Here is an 18,471-nt window from a genome sequence, read left to right as displayed (position 1 = left end):
ATGCGCAGAGTGCTGGGTTCGATCCTCAGCACCACATAAAAATAAAATAAAGATGTTGTGTCCACCAAAAACTGAAAAATAAAGGGTGCAATGTAAAACAGTTTTTTGTATTCTTGCTAAGAATGTAGTTTTAATTTTTTAATATTTGAGACAGGGTCTTGCTAAGTGGCTGAGACTGATTTCAATTTTTAAAAATTTTCTTATTTACTATATGTATTTTTATTTTTTTACCTTGAACTTTGGATCCTCCTACAAGAAACACAGGTGGTTCACAAACCTTAAAATATTTACTACCTGGCTAATCCTGTGCTGACCCCTGGTTTCCCATTAACTGTCCCACCATGCCTGTACACATGCCATGCATTCATTGCCCCTTTGTAGTATAACCCTGCTGTCCCCCTCCTGATATGGCTCAGCCTGAGATAGGATTTTTGCTTCTTTTGAGCGCTACTATGGACCAGAAATGTTTGCACAGTGATTTTAAATAAGGATAAATGGGATTTGGTGGCCTCTTGAATTAGAGGATTTAGCCCCATTGGAAGGGGGCAGACTTCTCTTTGTGTTGTGGAACTTGGAAGTCGCCACATGCCATTTACTCCGTGTTCACATTTCTCCTAAAAATAAGGATGGTTTTCTTACGTAACCACCATTACACCAAACAGCAATTCCCTAGTGTATCAGCCCATGTTCAGATTTCCCCACATTGTCCTCAGGATGCATTTGATGGCTCATTCTTCTTTCTTTTTTTATTTTTAACATTTATTTAGTTGTCAGTGGACCTTTATTTACACAAATGCAGTGTTGAGAATCGAACCCAGGGCCTCACACATGCTAGGCGAGCACTCTACCACTAAGCCACAACCCCAGCCCTTGATGACTCATTCTAACACCACTCCCATGCCAAGGAGGATCAATTCAAAATTCATTCTACCTCTTTTATGACATTGACTCTGGGTTGCAAGAGAACAGGCTACTTGATAGTCTCATAGAATGTCCCACACTCTGGGCTTGTCTGTAAGTTTCCTCCTGCCATTCAGTTTGTTTCCTACCCAGTTGGGAAACTTGTCTTGCCAAAGGATTTTTGTTTCTTTTTTTTTTCTTTCTTGTGGCACTAGGAGGGCTCTGCCACTGAGCCATGCCCGCAGCCCTTTCCCTTGCCGGAGGATGTGGCTCTGTCTTCCAGCCTTCTCCCTGGTTCCTTTGCTGGTCAGCAGCAACCAACACCAAGGCCAACCTAAGCCACAGGGTGAAAGCAGCTCTGAATCATGGGCCAGGAGGACTGAGCCACCCTTGAGAACCATCATGTTTCCTGACTGGTCTGCTAGGCTGGGCTTTGCCTCCTCCCAGTACCTTCCCCCAACCCTCATGGGAAAAGGGAGGTGCTCTATGAGCACTTGCTTTGACTCAGCAAACTGTCCCACATGCTTGGCCTGGTGAGGCCTGGCAATCTACAGCTGTTGTGTCCTGAGCAGGGTGTCGGGTGGGGTGGAGAAACGGTGCCACTCACCATAGGTGCCATAGTTATATCAGCAACAGCTGAGTGGATGCAGGCCACCTTCATTCTGGGTCTGGTTAGGGAAGCCTCAGCCATGTGCTAAACTGGTTCTCCCAGGTGGGCACAATGGCGCATGCCTGTAATCTCTGGAGGCTGAGGCAGGAGGATCGCAATTTGAAAGCCACCCTCAGCAACTTAGTAAGACCCTAAACAATTCAGCAAGACAGTCTCAAATTAAAAAAAGAATGAAAGAAAAAAAGGCTGGGGATGTGTGGCTCAGTGCCCCAGGTTCAGTCATCCCCCTGTACAAAACAATAACAACCACCAAAAAACCCTGGTTCTTCCAATGACGGACAAATTATCTTACCTACTACTTTGGCTCTTAGACATCCAAATGCCACTTTTTATTCTAATCTGAAGCAGTATTTTAGGGCTGGGGTCTTAGTGGTTATTTTTGTTTAGTGACACGGGTTGGAACCACAAATGTAGTCAAGCACTATACCACTGAGCTACAGTTGCAGCCTCTCGTCATTTATGTAGTACTGGGGACTGAATTTGGCATTGCACATGGTAGGCAACCCCTTATCACTGAGCTACATTCCCACCTTTTGTTTATGTTTTTTTGGTACCAGGGATTGAACCCACGGGCACTTAAACCACTGGAGCCACATCCCTAGCCCCCCCCTTTTTTTGAGACAGGGTCTCATTCAGTTGCTGAGGCTGGCTTTGTAATCCTCCTGCCTCAGTTTCCCAAGGCGCTGGGATTACAGGTGAGCGCCATTGCGCTGACCAGCCCGTTTTTCTAGACAGGGTCTCACCAAGTTGATCAGGCTGGCCACTCCTGCCTCAGCCTCCTGAGGCGCTGGGATCCTGTGGCCCACCACATCTGGGTGGTTGTCAGTCTAAAGCCAGATGGGAAAGGTCATATTGGATTGTTAGGGAGCCAAAAGTGACTTCCAAAAAACTGGTGGTGGGTTTTTTATATTATGGTTTGCAAGGTTTTTGCCTCCTGACTTTGAGGACTGCTGTCTCTGGAACATTCCTTATTGGTGTATTGTGGTCCTTCAATGATGAGTTCTAGACTGGAGTGGATAAGGGAGGGGGCAAAGTGGAAAAAAAAAAATATCCTCCGGTGCTAAATCAGATTACATTAGAAACACAGACGAGATTTTGCAAATAAAGGCTGGGGAAACGGTATGAAGGACAGAAGCTCTGAAGCATTATGAGTGTCCTTTTCCGTGTAATCTCCCTAAATACTGTCTATATCCCAAGACCAATCAGTATGCTAAGTCCCACTGGGGCTGAAGCAAAAAGAGAGAATGATGGCTGCCCCCCGCCCCCCTTATGTAAATGGTGGGAGGGACAAAATGAAGCTCTTCAGCAAACACAAGAGCCCTGGTTCCCCCTAGCACCCAAAAAATGCACGAAAGATGACTGGTCTGACCGCCTGGTCAACTGCAATAATGCTGGTTCGCCGGGCCTGGAGTTGGGAGGGAGGCTTCTGCATCTCTCCAGGTCGAGGTCCCACCCACCCAGAGGCTCCGGCACTACTGCCCTCCACTGCCCCCCGCTGGACACCGCTGGTCACAGCACTCTTCAAGCCTTCACTACTAGGCTGCGCCCTCCAGCCCAACCCAGCTGGGAGCTCCAACCCGGGGCTTCTCTCTGGGCCCTTCCCCACCACAGACGCCCGTACCCACGGGCTTCACTGCCTGCGTCTCCAGCGGGCTCGTTTCGCACGGGCAAACCGAGAGTTCCCTCCGCTTCCCCGGCTCCCCAGTAGCTCCGACCCCGCGGGCGGGGCCCGGACCCATCCATGGCCCCGCCCCTTGAAGCGGCCCCTTCCCTCGCGGGCGTGGCAGGAGCCAATCACAGGTTAGGCTCTTCCCTCACCGCCAATGGCGGGTCTGTTGCTAGGGCTCGGGTTCCTGCTCCACGATCGGCCTGCTCAGCTGCCCCGGAGCTCGATTGGTGCTCGACCTGGCTCTCCCGCCACCGCGGAGCTTTATCCACCCCGCCTTCGCCACCCTCCTTCATTGCCGGAGGAACCGGGTCTGCGGTGTGGAGGGCATCATAACTCCTTAGAGGGCGGTAGTGACCTCCGTGGGCGTTGTCCCTGGAAGGAACCGGTTTGGAAGCGCGCAGTCTGAGGTTCCTGGTGGGGCACCCAGCGTTTTCATCGGACCAGTGGCCCTGTCTCCCGTGCTCCACCCCAGCCCTTTTTATTTATTTATTTTCGATACAGGGTCTCGCTGAGTTGCTGTTTTTCTTCTTACAGATCTCATTCTGAAACAGTCCTAGGACGTCTGCATTATTCCCATCTCGCAGAGGGGGAACCAGGGCTCTGAACACCTTTGACCCCCACCACACACTGTTGGGAAGTATCAGAGGGGCACAGAGACTCGGATCTGACAGTTCCCATCACCTTACACGTTGCCCCCCTCGTGGAGCAGTGAGGTGGGCATACGGGGCACACCTGGTGTCCTGAGGACACTGAGGCCAGCACCCGTCTCTTGCCTGCCTGTCCAGCCTCAGATTGCACACTGTCCTACTAAGTGTTACAGGCCAGTCATCCTCAAGCATGGTGTGCAGGGTCCTCTGCCCAGGTGTACTGGCCAGCCCCATGCTCACGCTTCTAATTGAATGGTGGCCAACCAGGGCCAGGGCTCACCCGCAGAAACCACCTGGAAAGGTGTTAGAAATAGAAGGGAGTGCAGACACCCCAGTCTCTCCCCTCCCCATCTTCCAACATAGAGTTGTATAATTTCATCCCAAAAGGAGGAACAAGTTTCCCACATCACCATCCTACCTGGATGTAAGAATCAGCTTCAGTGTGGCTTCTGTCACTCAGTAATGTTCCATTTTGTGTTGGGGAAGAAAAGCTTAAGAACTCAGGATTTAGATTCCCATCCTACTGTGTTTTGGATCTGTAGCATAACTTCTCAAGTTCCTTAGCCTATCAGTTTCCATATCTGTAAAGTGGGAATAATGTGGTCTACATTATAGAAATTCCTAGCATCGACTGGGTACTGTTTCCAGGACCTGTTCTAAAAACATCACCTATTTATTCCTATACAGCTTCATTTTGCAGATGAAGAAACGGAGGCTTATTAACTAGACCGAGATCCAACAGCTAGAAAGTGGCTGAGTGGAAATTTGAACTCAGGCAGGCTGATATTGCTGTCCACAGCGTATCCATGATCCTCTGCTGCCTCTTAGTGGCCTAGGTTTGCTATGAGGAGTCAGTCAGCTAAGGAGTGATGGGCAGCTAGCAGGTGTCCAGTACGTGGCAGTTGTGAATAGTAGCAGACACAGTGATTCACACGCCCTGCAGCAAAGATGTGCCAGGGCAAGGCAGGGGCCCAGGATCTCAGCCTTGGCTTCCAGGCCCTGCAAAAGCCGAATCAGACCGGCAGCCAAGACAGTGAGCAGGGGACATGCTGTCAGGCTTGAAGGCCCCTAAGGAAGAATGGGACCAAAGGCATGGCGGGGTGGGACGGGGGTGGCGTCAGTATTTTCCAAGACTGGGCCTCCTGCTCCCATTTCTGCTGACCCTGCCAAGCCCAGAAGCTGGACAAAGATTCTGGAAGGTTCTGGAGTGAGCACTCTGGGATGTCTGGGGTCTTTCTCTGAAGGAGCACCAGGGGGCAGTCACTTACTATATCTGGGCATGGGGGAAGGGTGATTAGAATGCCTAGCCCTAGGGCATTCTGCAGGGGCCAGTCTCAGGACCTGCTTTGGCACCGCTCCAGCCTGGTTCACATGGGCCGTGATCCAAAACTTCCTGCTTGAAAGGAGCCAGGACAGTCCAAGAGGTCTGAGTACCCAGGCCTGTGGCTTTCCTGCTGGGGATCACTTACTCTTCCTCCAGAACCACTCATTCAACCCAGAGGTACCGGACCTGGGGCTCCAGGACCCCTGTTGAAGGGTCAATCCTGCAGGCACTCCTAGGGTTCAAGGCTGTCAGGCTGGACAGGCCTTGAGCAGAGCTCTCCAGGGGTTTCAAAGACAAAGTTGGGGGTGGGAGGCAGAGAGGGGAGGGCCTCAAAAAGGGAGGGGTCTTGGTGAAGTGAAGAAGGTGGGGGTTCAGAGATGGGAGAACTCCAAGAAAGGGGGTTCAGTGTGCTAGAGGGGGCTTGATGTAGGGAGGGAGTGGGGATGGGGTTAAGTAAGGGTGATGGGAATCAGAGGGGTCAGGAGTGGAGGATGGCCGCTCTGAAGGCGCCCAGCGGGGGTAGGAGGGTAGGAGGGCTGAAAGGGTAGAGTACCCAGGGAGGAAGGGGGCTCCTGGGGGAGAGGACTCAGGGGCCTCTTTGTCATCCATCCACCTGATTAAGTGATCAGCCTCCTGTCCTCGGTTTCCCCAGCCTGAACACAGGGGTCCTCCTACCATCCCTGAGAGGAGTTGCAGAGACCCATCTTGTGCAGGTGGGCGGATGTTGCGAGACAGGGGTCCCAGGCCCTTGTGGTCCTGCATGGCGCTGTCTCATTTCCTTGGCCACCCCTGGGACCTTGGCTTTCCTACCATTGTTAGGGGACAATCCAACTTTTGTGATTGCTGCTTGATTCCTACCCTGCCGGGACTGACAACCCAGACAGACAGGAGGCGGGAGGCCAAGCCCAGGGCAAGACTGGCCCAAGCCCAGGTGTGGCCCTGCCTGGTGCTTATCCCTGAACCTCTCAATTTACTCCTCATCCCAGACCTTGGCAGGTTCTGTCCTGTTCAGCCCCAGGGCCAGGGTGGGGCAGACTTCCTGGCACAGAGGCAAGGCTGCCTGTGCTCTCTGGTAGACAGGGCAGCATGACCTGCTGGGCTGGACAGAAGGGTGTGAGGGGCCATCGTGCTGTGGGGACACCCCAGGGCTGCTCTCCAGATGTGATCTTCCTCTCTGGGCTGAGGGTGGGAGCCCTGGCTGGGCATGGACCTCCCCTGCTGGCTGGTCAATGAGGCTCTCCCACCTTATACACCCCTGCTCAAGGTCACCCAGCCAGTTTTCATTCCAGACCTGACCCTTCTTGGTGAGCCCGGGATTCCTTGCATTTTGATATTGCCAACTCTTCCAGCACCAATGGGAAGTGGACAGAACTGTCTCTTCTCAGAAGCCCATGAGGACACAGCGCATCCTCGGGAGGCACAGTGATGCACACAGTGAGGTCCGGAGTCACCTGGCGGCGTGGAAGTGGGGAGGAGAGTCCCACCCCTGGCTCAGAGGCTCCTGCAGGTGTGGAGTGATTTCTGCTCACATGTGGGTTTTCCTCTTGGAAGCCTGTGCCCCCTCAGGGCTGGCACTTGGGGCATCCGCCAATAGAACACACACAGGGCACAAGTGGCTGGGTAGAACAGTGGGTGGGGACACTACGCTGGGCATTCCACACCCCAGGAAGAGGCTTCGGGACCACGTGGCCTGCTCTGCCCTGATCTGCTGGACAATCCTGGGCAAGTACAGCCCCTGCTGTGCCTCGCATTCTCCTCTGTGTGCTGAGGGGTGAGGCCAGGTGTCTTCTGGGAAAGGTACTCACCCAAAGGGGTGGGTTGGGGTTCACCATGCCCTGGGCCCTTGAAAGGAGTGGGTATCTTTTTCTGATTTGCACTGGACATTTACAGATTAGGGGCTCTCGTGGCTATTGGGTAATGCTGTCCCCCACCCCTGTGCCTTGACATGCACTGTCAAGGGAATTCCATGGAAAGGCCCCCCACATTCCTGGGGTCTCTTTCCTGGGAGAGCAGGATGAAGGTGGGGGTCAGCCCCATTTCATGGCTCTGAGCTTGGGTCCAGCACCACGCTGGATCAGACCTGCCTGCCTCCCCTGCCCTCGCCCAGACAGCTGCCTCCTGCTGCCCCGCGGTGGTCCTCAGCTGGCCACTGGCTGCTGTGCAGGTCTGTGCCTGACCTCAGGATTGTCCCAGATCCTCAGGTCCCAGTGTGTGTACGTGAGGATAGGGTGAGGAGATTCTGGGGTTCCAAAGTGAGGTCAGCAGATGCCCCTGACCAGCTGGACCCATGTCTGGCCCTGTCCTCAGGTGGCTGACGCCAGGCGAGTGAGACTGGGACTCTGTCAACCCATGGCCAGTCCCTGGCAGGAGCTCCTCTTATGCCTTCCCTCCTCCCCTCTCCCCATCACCAAGGTGCTCTGGTCCTGCCTGAGACCCAGTTCTGTGCCGTCTCTTGGCGAAGCTTTTGCTCCCTCCCTTCTTCCCCACCAGGGGAGCTGTGGAAAGCTGCCTGCCAATTCCTGGGACAGTTCTGTAGCAGGGGAGGTGGCGGAATCTGAAAAGGATTCACTCTCCCAGCAGCCAAGGCCAGGGCCTGCTGAACCCCCCGATGGCAAGATCAGCAAGCCCCTTCTCCCCAGCCCACAGGCCCGCCTCTCAGCTGGACGTTCCCAGTCACCCCCTTTTGAGAACCAGAGCCCTATTTTAAAGCAGGCATTTTGAACCCTGTTTAAAATGGCCCATGGTGGCACACACCTGTAACTCCAGCCGCTCTGGAGGCTGAGGCAGGAGGATTGTGAGTTCAAAGGCAGCCTCAACAACTTAACAACTTAGCAAGACCTGGTCTTAAAATAAAAAATATAGGGGCTGGGGTTGTGACTCAAAGGAAGGGGCACTTGGTTCGATCCTCAGCACCACATAAAAACAAAAGAAAGGTATTGTGTTCACATACAACTAAAAAATAAATGTTTTTTAAAAAAATACAAAGAGTTGGGATGTGGCTCAGTGGTCAAGCACCCCTGGGTTCAATCCCCAGTACCAATAAATGAATGAATGAATGAATGATGAATGAATGAATGAATAAAGCAGGGATCTGCTTTGATCTCCATCCTGTTTTTTTATGACTTCAGTAGTCTACACTTAGCTTGGCCTTCAGTGCCAAGGTCAGCAGGGTGGGGCAGGGTACAGGGCATGTGGCACACATTTTTCTCAAGTCCCCTCTTGTTTTCCCTCACTCCAGCCCTGGCCCAAGGCTGTGACTGTCCCTCCTTGCCTATCCCACAAGTCTCACTTCAAAAAATCCCTCCTGCCCGCCTCCACTAAACCCAGCTTGGCCCTTCTCTAAGGGAATCATGCTGTTTTCTCCAGTTGTCCCCTTGAGAGCAGGGACTGGGACCAACAGCTGGGTGCTGGGCCCAGAGGAGATGCCCACTGGGACAGACAGAAAAAGAGAGGCCCAGGAATCACTCTGGAGCAGAAGGTGGCCCAGGAATCCCTGGTAAACCTGAGCCGGTGAGGCATGAGCAGCAGCCACAGGAACTGTGGGCCTCCAGGGAGCTCGGCCTGCCAGCCTCCACCATGGCCAGATCACAGAGCACTGCCCTCGGATGGCCTTAGGCTGACCAGAGCCGCCCGGGTGCGCCCTATGCATTGACCCAAGGCCAATGTCTGAGCCCACAGACCTGTAGGACATTTGGAGTCCTTTAGAGATGGACACATTGAAGCACTGGGGACAGGCCTGGGAAGGGCTGCCCCTCTACCACATCAACAAGTCTCCCAGTAGTCAGTGTCAGACGCCCTCAGCAGAGACTGTCACGTATTGCCAGCCAGAGCCCACTCCACCTGGAGGTGCTACCCAGCATCCCTGAGCCGAGGGTGTAGGGCAGCCCACCCGCACTTCTTCTTAACCTTCTGCCCCAGCTGGGTGGCTGGGTGGCTCCACCACCAGCCAGCTACCTCAATTATCCCATTTCTACTTCAGTTTCCCAGGAAAATAAGAATTCAGTTCCTGGTTTCCTTTGCAGGGACTGAATTCTTATTTTTACCTTCCCATCAGTGCCCCAGCCATGTCTCAGATGAGGCCCCTAGTGCCCAGAGCCTCAAAGATACTGCCCTGGGACTTTACCCCAGGGGCACCCCCAATACCCCAGAGGTTGACCCCTGCCTGCCGCTGACTGTGATCTTGACACTGGGCCTGAGATTCTTGGCAGCTCTTTCCAGGTCTGTTTGGCTTCCTGCTCCTCAGCCTCCTCCTCCCAAAGCCTCATCAAGCCTTATTTGGTAGCACTTGAAACTGTGGAGACCCTCTCCCTGTCCCTGAGCAGGGTCTGGGCTAATCTGACCACACACACGTCACCCACCTCCTCCCTTCCAAGTCTAGTCACTTCTTTGGAGACATGCTGTTCCCAGGGCTTAAGCAGGAGTAATTATACCTCTTTTCAGGGTTGATGTGAGGATGACACTCCAAGAGCACCTCAGGGCAGCCTCACTGTCACTACGTCTGACATAGCCATGCCTCAGCACGCCAGGGTATCCGTGGTGTCTGTCACAGGGGAACTGCAGACGGCTTAAACCTTGGCTGGCATCTCGGGCCATAGGAACATGGAGGCATCCAGAGGCTCCTGGCGGGGGTGGGGGACAGTGTTAGGGATGAGGGGTGGCAGGCTCAGGGTCTGGAGCTCAGAAATGGGCCTAAGCAGTCTTGGCCTGATGGTAGAAGGGTGGAGAGGCGGGGCAGCATCCTGGCAGAGGAGCTCAGACCTGTGCTGCCAGCTGCACCGACACAGTTCCTGCTGCATGTTTTTTTCCCCATTGGCCTTGGTCCAGGTCCAGCCAGGCCTCTCAGGCCCAACCTGCCCTGGCTTCATGCCTGCTCCAGATGTGGGTGTCACAACAGGGGCTGCACCAGGGAGTGGACACCAAGAGGCTGGGAGCATAGAGGGCAGCATCGCAGGTATGTGCACCCCTCTTCCCTGTGGAAGCTGCTCTTCCCAGGGCTGTGGGCTCAGGAATGAGTGTGGGTGTGTCTTGTCACAGCCTCAGGTTCTGAGACCTTGTTCCTGGAATTTGGGGGGAATTTGGAATAGGGCTGGAGACAGGGCTCCAAAGCCCCCTCAGCAGGCTCCTTAGAACCTTCCCTGGGCCTGCTGGAGGGTGGGGGCTGGAGAAGGGCAGACTAGGAAGGGCTAATGAGGTGTGATGGTTCCTACCTGGACCAGTCAAGGCAAGCCCTTCCTCCCCAGGAACCAACAACTACAACACACTCCTCTGCTAGGCACCCGCCCCTCCTGAGAGAACGTGCCTGTCCTGCATTAAGGGTGAGTCCTCTGAGGACCAAACCCTCTTTGTAGTCAGCTGGAGTTGCCACACCTCCTATTCCTTCTCCATGGTCCTAGAAAGTCCCCTCCTCTGCCCCTACTGCACCTTCCCCTTACCCCAGCTGGGTCCCTGAATACCAACTCGGGGGAGAGGTGCTCTTCCTGGGTTCTTCCCCACACCTGGCCCTGGACAGGGCTGGGTCCCCAAAGTCCAGCAGAGAGCTGAGCCCAGCAGGCCCTCAGCTTAGGTAAGAACACAGGAGGCTTTTGCTCAGGGCGCTCACCCCCAGGCCTCCACAAACACCAGGAGGGTCTGAGACAGTGTCCAGCAGTTACTTCGAATTTTATTTGAGAAAAAGAGAAGGTATATGTATCAAAAGAGCACACGGGTGGGTGAAGGGGGACGGCCAGTCGTTACTCGGGGTGGAAAGCAGGGTAATGGGTTCTACTTGGCTCCAGTCTACTCAGACTTCCCAGCTTCTGAACTCCCCAGCTGGGCACGTGACTCGAAGGTGACAGGGATGGTGATCTCCGCTGACTGTGTGGCTGGCTTGGGCATGGGGGCCTCCACGGTGAGTGTGCCCTCAGGGGACAGAGAGGAGGAGACCTGAGTGGGGTCCACACCGGGTGGCAGCCTGGACATGCAGAGAAGGAGAGCAGTTGTTACACACTGCCCCTGTTCCCTTCCCTGCGTCCACTCCGCTGGAGCCCCTCCCAACACCCCCCAAAGTTGGGCCAAGACTCACGTGTATTTCCGAGTGAAGCAGCGGGAGATGTAGCCGTGCTCGTCCTGCCTCTCTTCGTGCTTGCCTGGGGTGGGGTAGAAGGAGGTCAGAGGCTGTGTGGACCGGCCCACGCCCGACCCAACAGGCCCCGCTGGCCAGAGGCCCCACCACCTGCTCCCGGGTAGCTGGGTCTCAGGAGGTGACAGATCGAGTTGTCTGGGGGTATCTGGGCGGGGGGGGCTTGACTGTCCGCTCCCGGCGTCATAAGTTTTCGAAAAGTTCCACCCAGAACTTTTCCCACCGGTGGGGGCGCGGCGCTGGGCTCTTGGCCCGGACTGGGCGCGCGCAGGCGCACAAAGCATCGTACACGCCCCCTCCGCTGCCGGGGCCAGGGCCGGGGCACCTGCTCTTAGGGGTCGGGGATGGGGTTCTTCAAGGGAAGGGGCGTTGTTCCTTCTCTTAACGTCTTTCGCGCCCCGGGTCCTTCAGAGCGACCCGCAGCGCGCATTCCGAACAGGCCTCGGACCTCCTCCGGGCCGGACCCTCGGCCCAGCTCATCCCGCCCTGGGAGGCTCCCGCGGGCTCTACCCGGCAGCTTCGTCCTCCGCAGGGGACCACAAGGGGCTCACCAGTGATCTCCACCACGCCGTCCTTGGTCTTGACCGTCAGCTCCTCCGGGGCGAAGTGGTTGACGTCCAGGGACACGCGCCAGCGGTCGGCCGTGTGCCGGATCTCCGAGACCCCCCTGCTGAGCTGCCGGCTGAGCGCGCGGCTGTAGGCGGGCGCGGCCGCGGCCAAGGCCCCGGGGCCCTCGGCGGCGGGCAGCGGGCGCACGTAGCCCGGCCAGGCGCTGGAGCTGAACCACTGCGTCCACTCCTCCGGCAGCCGGGGCAGCCCGAAGGCCTGGTCGAAGAGGCGGCTGTGGTTCGGGTACCAGTCGTGGAAAGGGTCCCAGCTGGGGGTCCGCAGGAGCGTGAAGGGCACGCGGCGCTCGGTCATGCTGGCTGCTGGCTGTGCTGGGCGGTTCAATGCGCGTCGGGCTGAGATCTGAGAAGTGCTGGGTTGGGGCCCCGGCTGCGCTTTTATGGGTCTCCAGCCGGGTATTTTTAGCAGGCGGTGCTTCAGGTCTCTATTAATGGCAATGACCAGTTGGGGGCCGTCCCTCCCCCTGCATTCCTCCCACGGCTTATGAGGGGCAGCGGGCGGGGCGAGGAAGGTTCTGCCCACATCTGGAAACTTCTCTTGTTTAGGAAAACAAATGACAGGAGAGCACGGGAGCTGGAATTGTGCCCATCGCATGGCGCACTCAGCCTGGGCGTTAAAGCGCTGCGGGAGGTGGCCCGTGGCCCGCCCCATCCTTTTGTTAAGGAGATCAAAGCCCAGAGTGGTTGGATTACTTGTCCAGGGCGGGGGCCCCACGACTAGGAAGTGGTAGAGGTAGGTTTGGACCAGAGGGGCCCCGTGATGAGTTGTGACCTAGAACCGAGTGGGGTGGTATTTGAGAGGGTGGACTTCAAGACCGGACTGCCTGAGGCCACTGGATCTGCCACCAAGAGGGTGAACTTGTATAAGTTAAGCTCTGTGCCTTACTTTCCCGCGGTGGGACACCAAGATGTTGCTGGTGTTGTTGGAAGGGGCCAGGGATTCAATGACTTCATGCAAGTGAAGACTTTAGCCGGGAGCCTAGTGCCTCATAGTTGGTAGTTAACTGTTCCCTGCCTGGAATTGGAGATGGCCGAGTTAGCCTTTCCCCTCCCTTCTCCTGAGCAGTGGGGCTGGCCCACCTGGCTGAGACTTGGGTCAGTAGGGAGGTTATTGTCAAATTTCCCCATATCTATTTTTCCTCTAGAAGCCCTGGCCAGGGAACCTCAGTACAACGAATTTGAATCCAGTCTGGCCTTTACAATTGGCTTCCTGTCTGATTTTGGCCAAGGCCCTGCTCCTATGGTCTCAGTTTCCTTTTTGCAGCTTATGGACTCAAAATCTGCCCCCCCCCCAGCACTTTTTTTTGCTGTTGTTACTGATGTTGTTACCAGAGATTGAACCCAGGGATACTTAGCTACCCAGCCCTTTTTTAATATTTTAGTTAAGAGATAGGGTCTTGCTGAGTTGCTTAGGGTCTCGCTAAATTGCTGAGGCTGGCTTTGTACTTGAGATCTTCCTGCCTCAGCCTCCGGAGCTGCTGGGATTACAGGCATGCGCCACCCAAATCCCCTTTGGCTTATTTTTTTTTAAATAATTATTTTTTAGTTTTAGGTGGACACAATATTTTATTTTTATGTGGTGCTAAGGATCGAACCCAGTGCTTCACACCTACCACTTGAGCCACATCCCCAGCCCCCTCCCTTTGGCTTATGACTCCTACCACACAGGGGGCAGAGTGTGGGTCAAGAGACCGAGTTAACACAAATTTGCTTGGAGCCTAAGGCTCACCCCTTGATCCTCTTCCCCCACCTGACCACCTCTGGGGTCCAGGCCCCCGATCTCCCAGCTCAGAAGGAGGTGCTCAGCCTGAGGGTGCTGCTCCCCTCCCTGCACAGATGTGGTCTGTTCGGCTTTCATTTTTCCTGACTTAGGTTCTGTTTTCCCTCCTCTTTAGCTGAGGCTCCAGAGGTTGACTGGCCACTGTCTCTGTAAAGCACCAACATGTCAGCCTCTTCACACTGGGGTCCCCTGGGCTCCCTACTTCCTCTTTCCCACCCCATCCTTCCGGCTGCATGTCCCAGGGTGCAGTCTCCACTCCTGCCAATTATATATATATACTAGTTGTCTGTGAACCTTTATTTAACTTATTTATTTATATGCAGTGCTGAGAATCAAACCCAGAGCCTCACACATGCCAGGCAACTGCTTTACCCCTGAGCCACATCCCCAGCCCTCACTCCTGCCAATTCTATAGGAGACTGAGGCCTTGTCCTACCCAGACCCAGACTCTAGGGACACTGAAGGGGAGCCTCACACATGCCAGGCAACTGCTTTACCCCTGAGCCACATCCCCAGCCCTCACTCCTGCCAATTCTATAGGAGACTGAGGCCTTGTCCTACCCAGACCCAGACTCTAGGGACACTGAAGGGACTGGCAGGTGGACTCCAGGCCACTCACCTTGATGAGCCTCAGTTTCCTTATTATTATTATTATTATTATTATTAGTTGTAGTTGGACACAATACCTTTATCTTATTTTATTTCTTTATTTATCTTTATGTGGTGCTGAGGATCAAATCCAGGGCCTCACACGTGCCAGGCAAGCGCTCCACCACTGAGCCACACCCCCAGCCCCTCAGTTTCCTTTCAGAGAGAGAGCTCATGGGTGCCTCTCTTTCCTGCCCACCCGTTCTGCATCAGGGTAGAGTCGGGCTGGGTCATGAGTCCCAGGTCAGCCCAGGAGAGAACGCTGAGATCCTGGAACGCTCAGGGGCCAAGAGTAGACAGCACCCAGGATGCCTGCCCTCACCCTCTGCCCCCTTCCCTTGCTAGGAGCTGGGAAGGTCTCAGCTGGAAGCTCCTGGCTGTCCTCCTAAGTGTCTTAGGAAGCTGCAGGCCTTAGTTCCTGGCACTCCCAACCCCGCCCACTTCCAGCTCCTCTATAAATTCAGGTGAGATCAGAAGATAGAGACCTGCCCTTCTCTGCCCAGGCTGGAGCCCAGGGTTCCCCACCCAAGAGGGAGCTGTCAGGTGTGGTCATGGGAGCTTTCAAGTGGGGCCCTGCCAGGCCCACCCACGCTGCTGGTGGCTGCCAGCACTTTGTAGACACAAGCTTCCTTCATCTTGCCTGAAACCAGGGCGAGGAGAGTCCACCCCACTGCCCAGGCTGGGGAAGGTGGTGCAACCCAGGTCACACTGACCCGCCCCGCCTGTCACTCACAGTCAGCGATGTCCCCTTCTGTGGGCCGTTCTTGAGGGATGACTCTGAGATCAGCTGATCACAAAAGGGGGGACACCGAGGTTGCACGGGGAGCAGGGAGGACAGGGATGAGAAGCTGGGTTTTGGGGTCAGACAGGGCTGGGCTGTTCACGAATCTGGTGACCTCTTGAGCGCACATGTCCCCATCTGCAAAATGGGGCTAATGATGCCCCCACCCGTTTGACAGCAATGCCGCAAGTCCCTAATGTGATAAGGTGCGTTGAGTGCCTGGTGCTCAAACTCCCTCAGTGTTCTTTTGAGGGTCTTTTGCTTTGTATATTGTGGCTTCAAACAGTGACAATTACCCGGTTGTATGTGCTTTATGGCGTATACATACAAAGCTCATCTGAGACCCCTTTTTCAGATGAGAAAACTGAGGGCCAGAATTGCCACAGGGTCTCACTGGGTGCCATGGCGCCTGCCAGTAATTCATGTAACTTGGGAGGCTGAGGCAGGAGGACCCCACGTTGCAGGCCAGCCTCAGCAACTTAGCAAGGCCCTAAGCAACTCAGTGAGACCCTGTCCCTAAATAAAATACAAACAGGGCTGGGGGTGTGGCTCAGGGGTTAAGCGCCCCTGGGTTCAAGCTGGTCAGGGATGGGAAGGGTTAGAGTTCAGGACTCCCACTTCCTCAGGGAGAGACTTCCCAGGCAGGGGGCTTCTGGGACACAGGGGCAGGGGGCAGGACAGGGAGGGCTGGACCAGGTCCTCTGGGGTCCTTGGCACTCCTAACCAAGTGCCTTTGCCCCAGGAGGCTGGACTCTCCACCTGGCAGCCAGGCTTGTCAAGCAGAGCCAGGGTTGAGTGGCAGTGCCCACTGTTGGTGGTCTGTGTCCCGCTGCAGCAACAGGACCCTGACTTTTCAGGGGTGGTTTTTCTGAGATAAAAAGAACCTCTTGGGCTGGGGGTATAGCTGAGTGGTACAGCATCTGCCTCGCACACCCGGCCCTGGGCTCCATCCCCAGCACTGCAGAGAGAGAGAATGAGAGAAAGAGCGAGAGAGAGAGAGAAGTGGGGGGGAGGAGAACTTTACCCCCATAGGGATTTCCGAGAAGCTATAGTGATGGATCACAGTCCCATCTCCTTCAGTGCCCTCTGTAGGGTCTGGAGATTCCTTCATGGGAGGACCCCTCCTCGTAACTAACCCCTAAATCTGGGGCACTCTGCAGAAGCTGCAAGACCAACCTCCACCCCTTGCACTGTGCCCGAGGTTTTGGCCACACGGGCCACGCCCTTGACAGGTCTCTGCCAACTGCAGCTCAACCAGCCCCTCCCTAGCTGGCCCAGCCTCAGAGAAAGCACTGGAGTGTTCTGGCAGCTGCTCCAACTCCCTCCGGAGCTGCTGAGAGAGCTGATGACTGATGGTGGCACCAGCCACTGGGTCTGCTGGGACTAAAAATGAGGGCAGCTGTCATTAAAGCAAATGGGGGCAGGGGGCACTAGATCTTTCTGGAAACATCTAGACACTCCCTCTCTAGGAGTATGTTTCCTCAAACCCAGGTCCAGCCTGCCTCCCCTGCTAGGCCTCTGGTTTCTGGCTGGCCTGGGGGTCACCGCCCACCCCCACAACACTGGGGAAGGCGGCAGGGCTGGGGATCCATCCTCTGGACCCTCTTGCCCTTGGCTGTCTAGCAGAAAGAAGCTGTCTGGCTTGGGAGTCCGCGGACCTGGGTGTTTTTGGCTTTGGTTGGCCGGAGGCCAGCACCGTGACTCATTCTCTTCATCTGCACAATGAGACCATGGGACTGCATGTTCTGGAAGGCTCCTTTCAGGGCCATGAGTCAAGTTTCTCCTCCACTCGGCCCCCCTCTGGCCTGCTCCTTCGCAGTCAAAATGCTGCAGGATGGGGGTATTTGGGCAGTGGTGACTGAGATTCTCTGCTTGACCAAACTTAGGTGCCTGAGTGATCTCCTAGGTCATTTGTGCACTTCCTTGTAAAATCCAGTTTTGGCAAGAGCCCAGATCAGTCAGTTAATCCGCAGCCTTCCATGTCTGGTCAGGTTCCTGGTCCTCCTCCACCCCTAATCCCCACAGCTGAAGTCCCACACCCCTTGGCCTGCCTTCAGCTGGAACCCTGCCAGATGGGACTAGACTGAAGCCCCCTCACTCCCGAAGGCTCCTCTTAGTCATTTCCCATCCACTAGCCCCACCCTGTGCCTAGGCTGACACTTCCTCTTGCCCCCTGAAAGTGGTACTCGGCTCCACAGCAGTGTCCTGAGCCTGTCTCATGGTCCTGGATAAAATCTTCCTCACCAGGTTCTGGCAAATGTCACTGAGTACTTTCTCTTTTTAACAGTGGAGGCAGGAGAGGGGAGGCTGGGGAGACATTTACCGGGCCCAAGAAACAGACCTCCCTTCCCTGTTGGTCTGCTGGGCCTGGGCCTGACTGGGGTCTGCTTTAAATCAGAGTAAGGTGATGAGAGGGGATGGGTGTGAGGCCTGAAGAAATAACAAATAGGTAGAAAGGAGAAAGGAAAATAAAACAGGGTTAAATAAAATAAAATAATTAATTAATTCTTGGGACCAGGGATTGAATCCAGGGCGCTTAACCACTGAGCAACATCACCAGCTAGTTCTTATATTTTATTTTGAGACAGGGTCTGGCTCTGTTGCTTAGGGCCTCGCTAAGTTGCTGAGGCTGGCTTTGAACTTGGAATCCTCCTGTCTCAGCCTCCCGAGTCACTGGGATTACAGGCCTGTGCCACCGTGTCCAGCACCAAGTATCCTTTAAAAGAACAGCTTTTAAAAGTTTACCCCAAAGTTTACCTCTCGCTTGAGATGATCCACATTCTCCTTCGAATATGCCTCTACTTTCCCAATAAACCTCTCTGACTGGCGTGTGCTGAAATTCTTTTATATCAAATAAGCCAAGAACCCTGCTGGTCCCAAGTTGCGTTCCCTCTCTGGTTTAGGAACTCCTTGGACACTTCTTTGAAGACACCTCTTCTCCCATGACCTCTCAGGCAGGAATCCCCTAGACCTATAGGAAACAAGGGTTCCTGTGCTGAGGTGGATTTAGGTTTCCACTCCAAGGGAGTCCTAGACAGTAGGCAGGTGGAGCTGGGTGTAATGGCTGGAGGCTGAGGAAGGAGAATCGCAAGCCTTGGCAACCTAGTGAGGCTCTAAGTAACTTAGGAAGACCCTGTATCAAAATAAAAAATAAACAGCTGGGGACGTGGCTCAATGGTAAAGCCACCCTGGGTTCAATCCCTGGTACCAAAAAAAAAAAAAAAAACAAAAAACGTGGGCTGGTGGAGGTGGGGCCCCAGAGGCTGAGGCACCCCATGTCTTGGGCCTCCTAGGTGGAGAGCAGCTTG

General features: G+C 54.9%; 1 protein-coding gene across 1 annotated transcript; it reads right to left on the bottom strand.

Annotated features, from left to right (window-relative positions):
• Positions 1–10,849: 10,849 nt before the first annotated feature.
• Hspb1 (heat shock protein family B (small) member 1) lies at positions 10,850–12,400 on the bottom strand. The gene is made up of 3 exons (XM_046422792.2): positions 11,880–12,400; positions 11,272–11,335; positions 10,850–11,160 (listed from the first exon to the last, which is right to left on the bottom strand). Exons 1-3 carry the CDS (start codon positions 12,247–12,249, stop codon positions 10,986–10,988), a joined length of 609 nt encoding a protein of 202 aa, XP_046278748.1. The 5' UTR covers positions 12,250–12,400; the 3' UTR covers positions 10,850–10,985.
• Between the last annotated feature and the right edge of the window lie 6,071 nt (positions 12,401–18,471).

Source organism: Marmota monax, unplaced genomic scaffold, assembly GCF_021218885.2.
Source record: "Marmota monax isolate L192 unplaced genomic scaffold, Marmota_monax_Labrador192_F-V1.1 WCK01_AAM20220418_F8-fsc00237, whole genome shotgun sequence".
NCBI classification, from domain to species: Eukaryota; Metazoa; Chordata; class Mammalia; order Rodentia; family Sciuridae; genus Marmota; species Marmota monax.
This window is presented reverse-complemented; position numbering and strand designations above follow the sequence as displayed.

Excerpts from the sequence above, each read along its gene's own strand:
- Hspb1 (XM_046422792.2), bottom strand. The coding sequence starts at position 12,249 with ATGACCGAGCGCCGCGTGCCCTTCACGCTCCTGCGGACCCCCAGCTGG. Across the intron at positions 11,336-11,879 it reads CGGCGTGGTGGAGATCACTG|GCAAGCACGAAGAGAGGCAG; the intron begins GTGAGCCCCTTG and ends ACCCCACCCCAG. Across the intron at positions 11,161-11,271 it reads TGCTTCACTCGGAAATACAC|GCTGCCACCCGGTGTGGACC; the intron begins GTGAGTCTTGGC and ends CTGCATGTCCAG.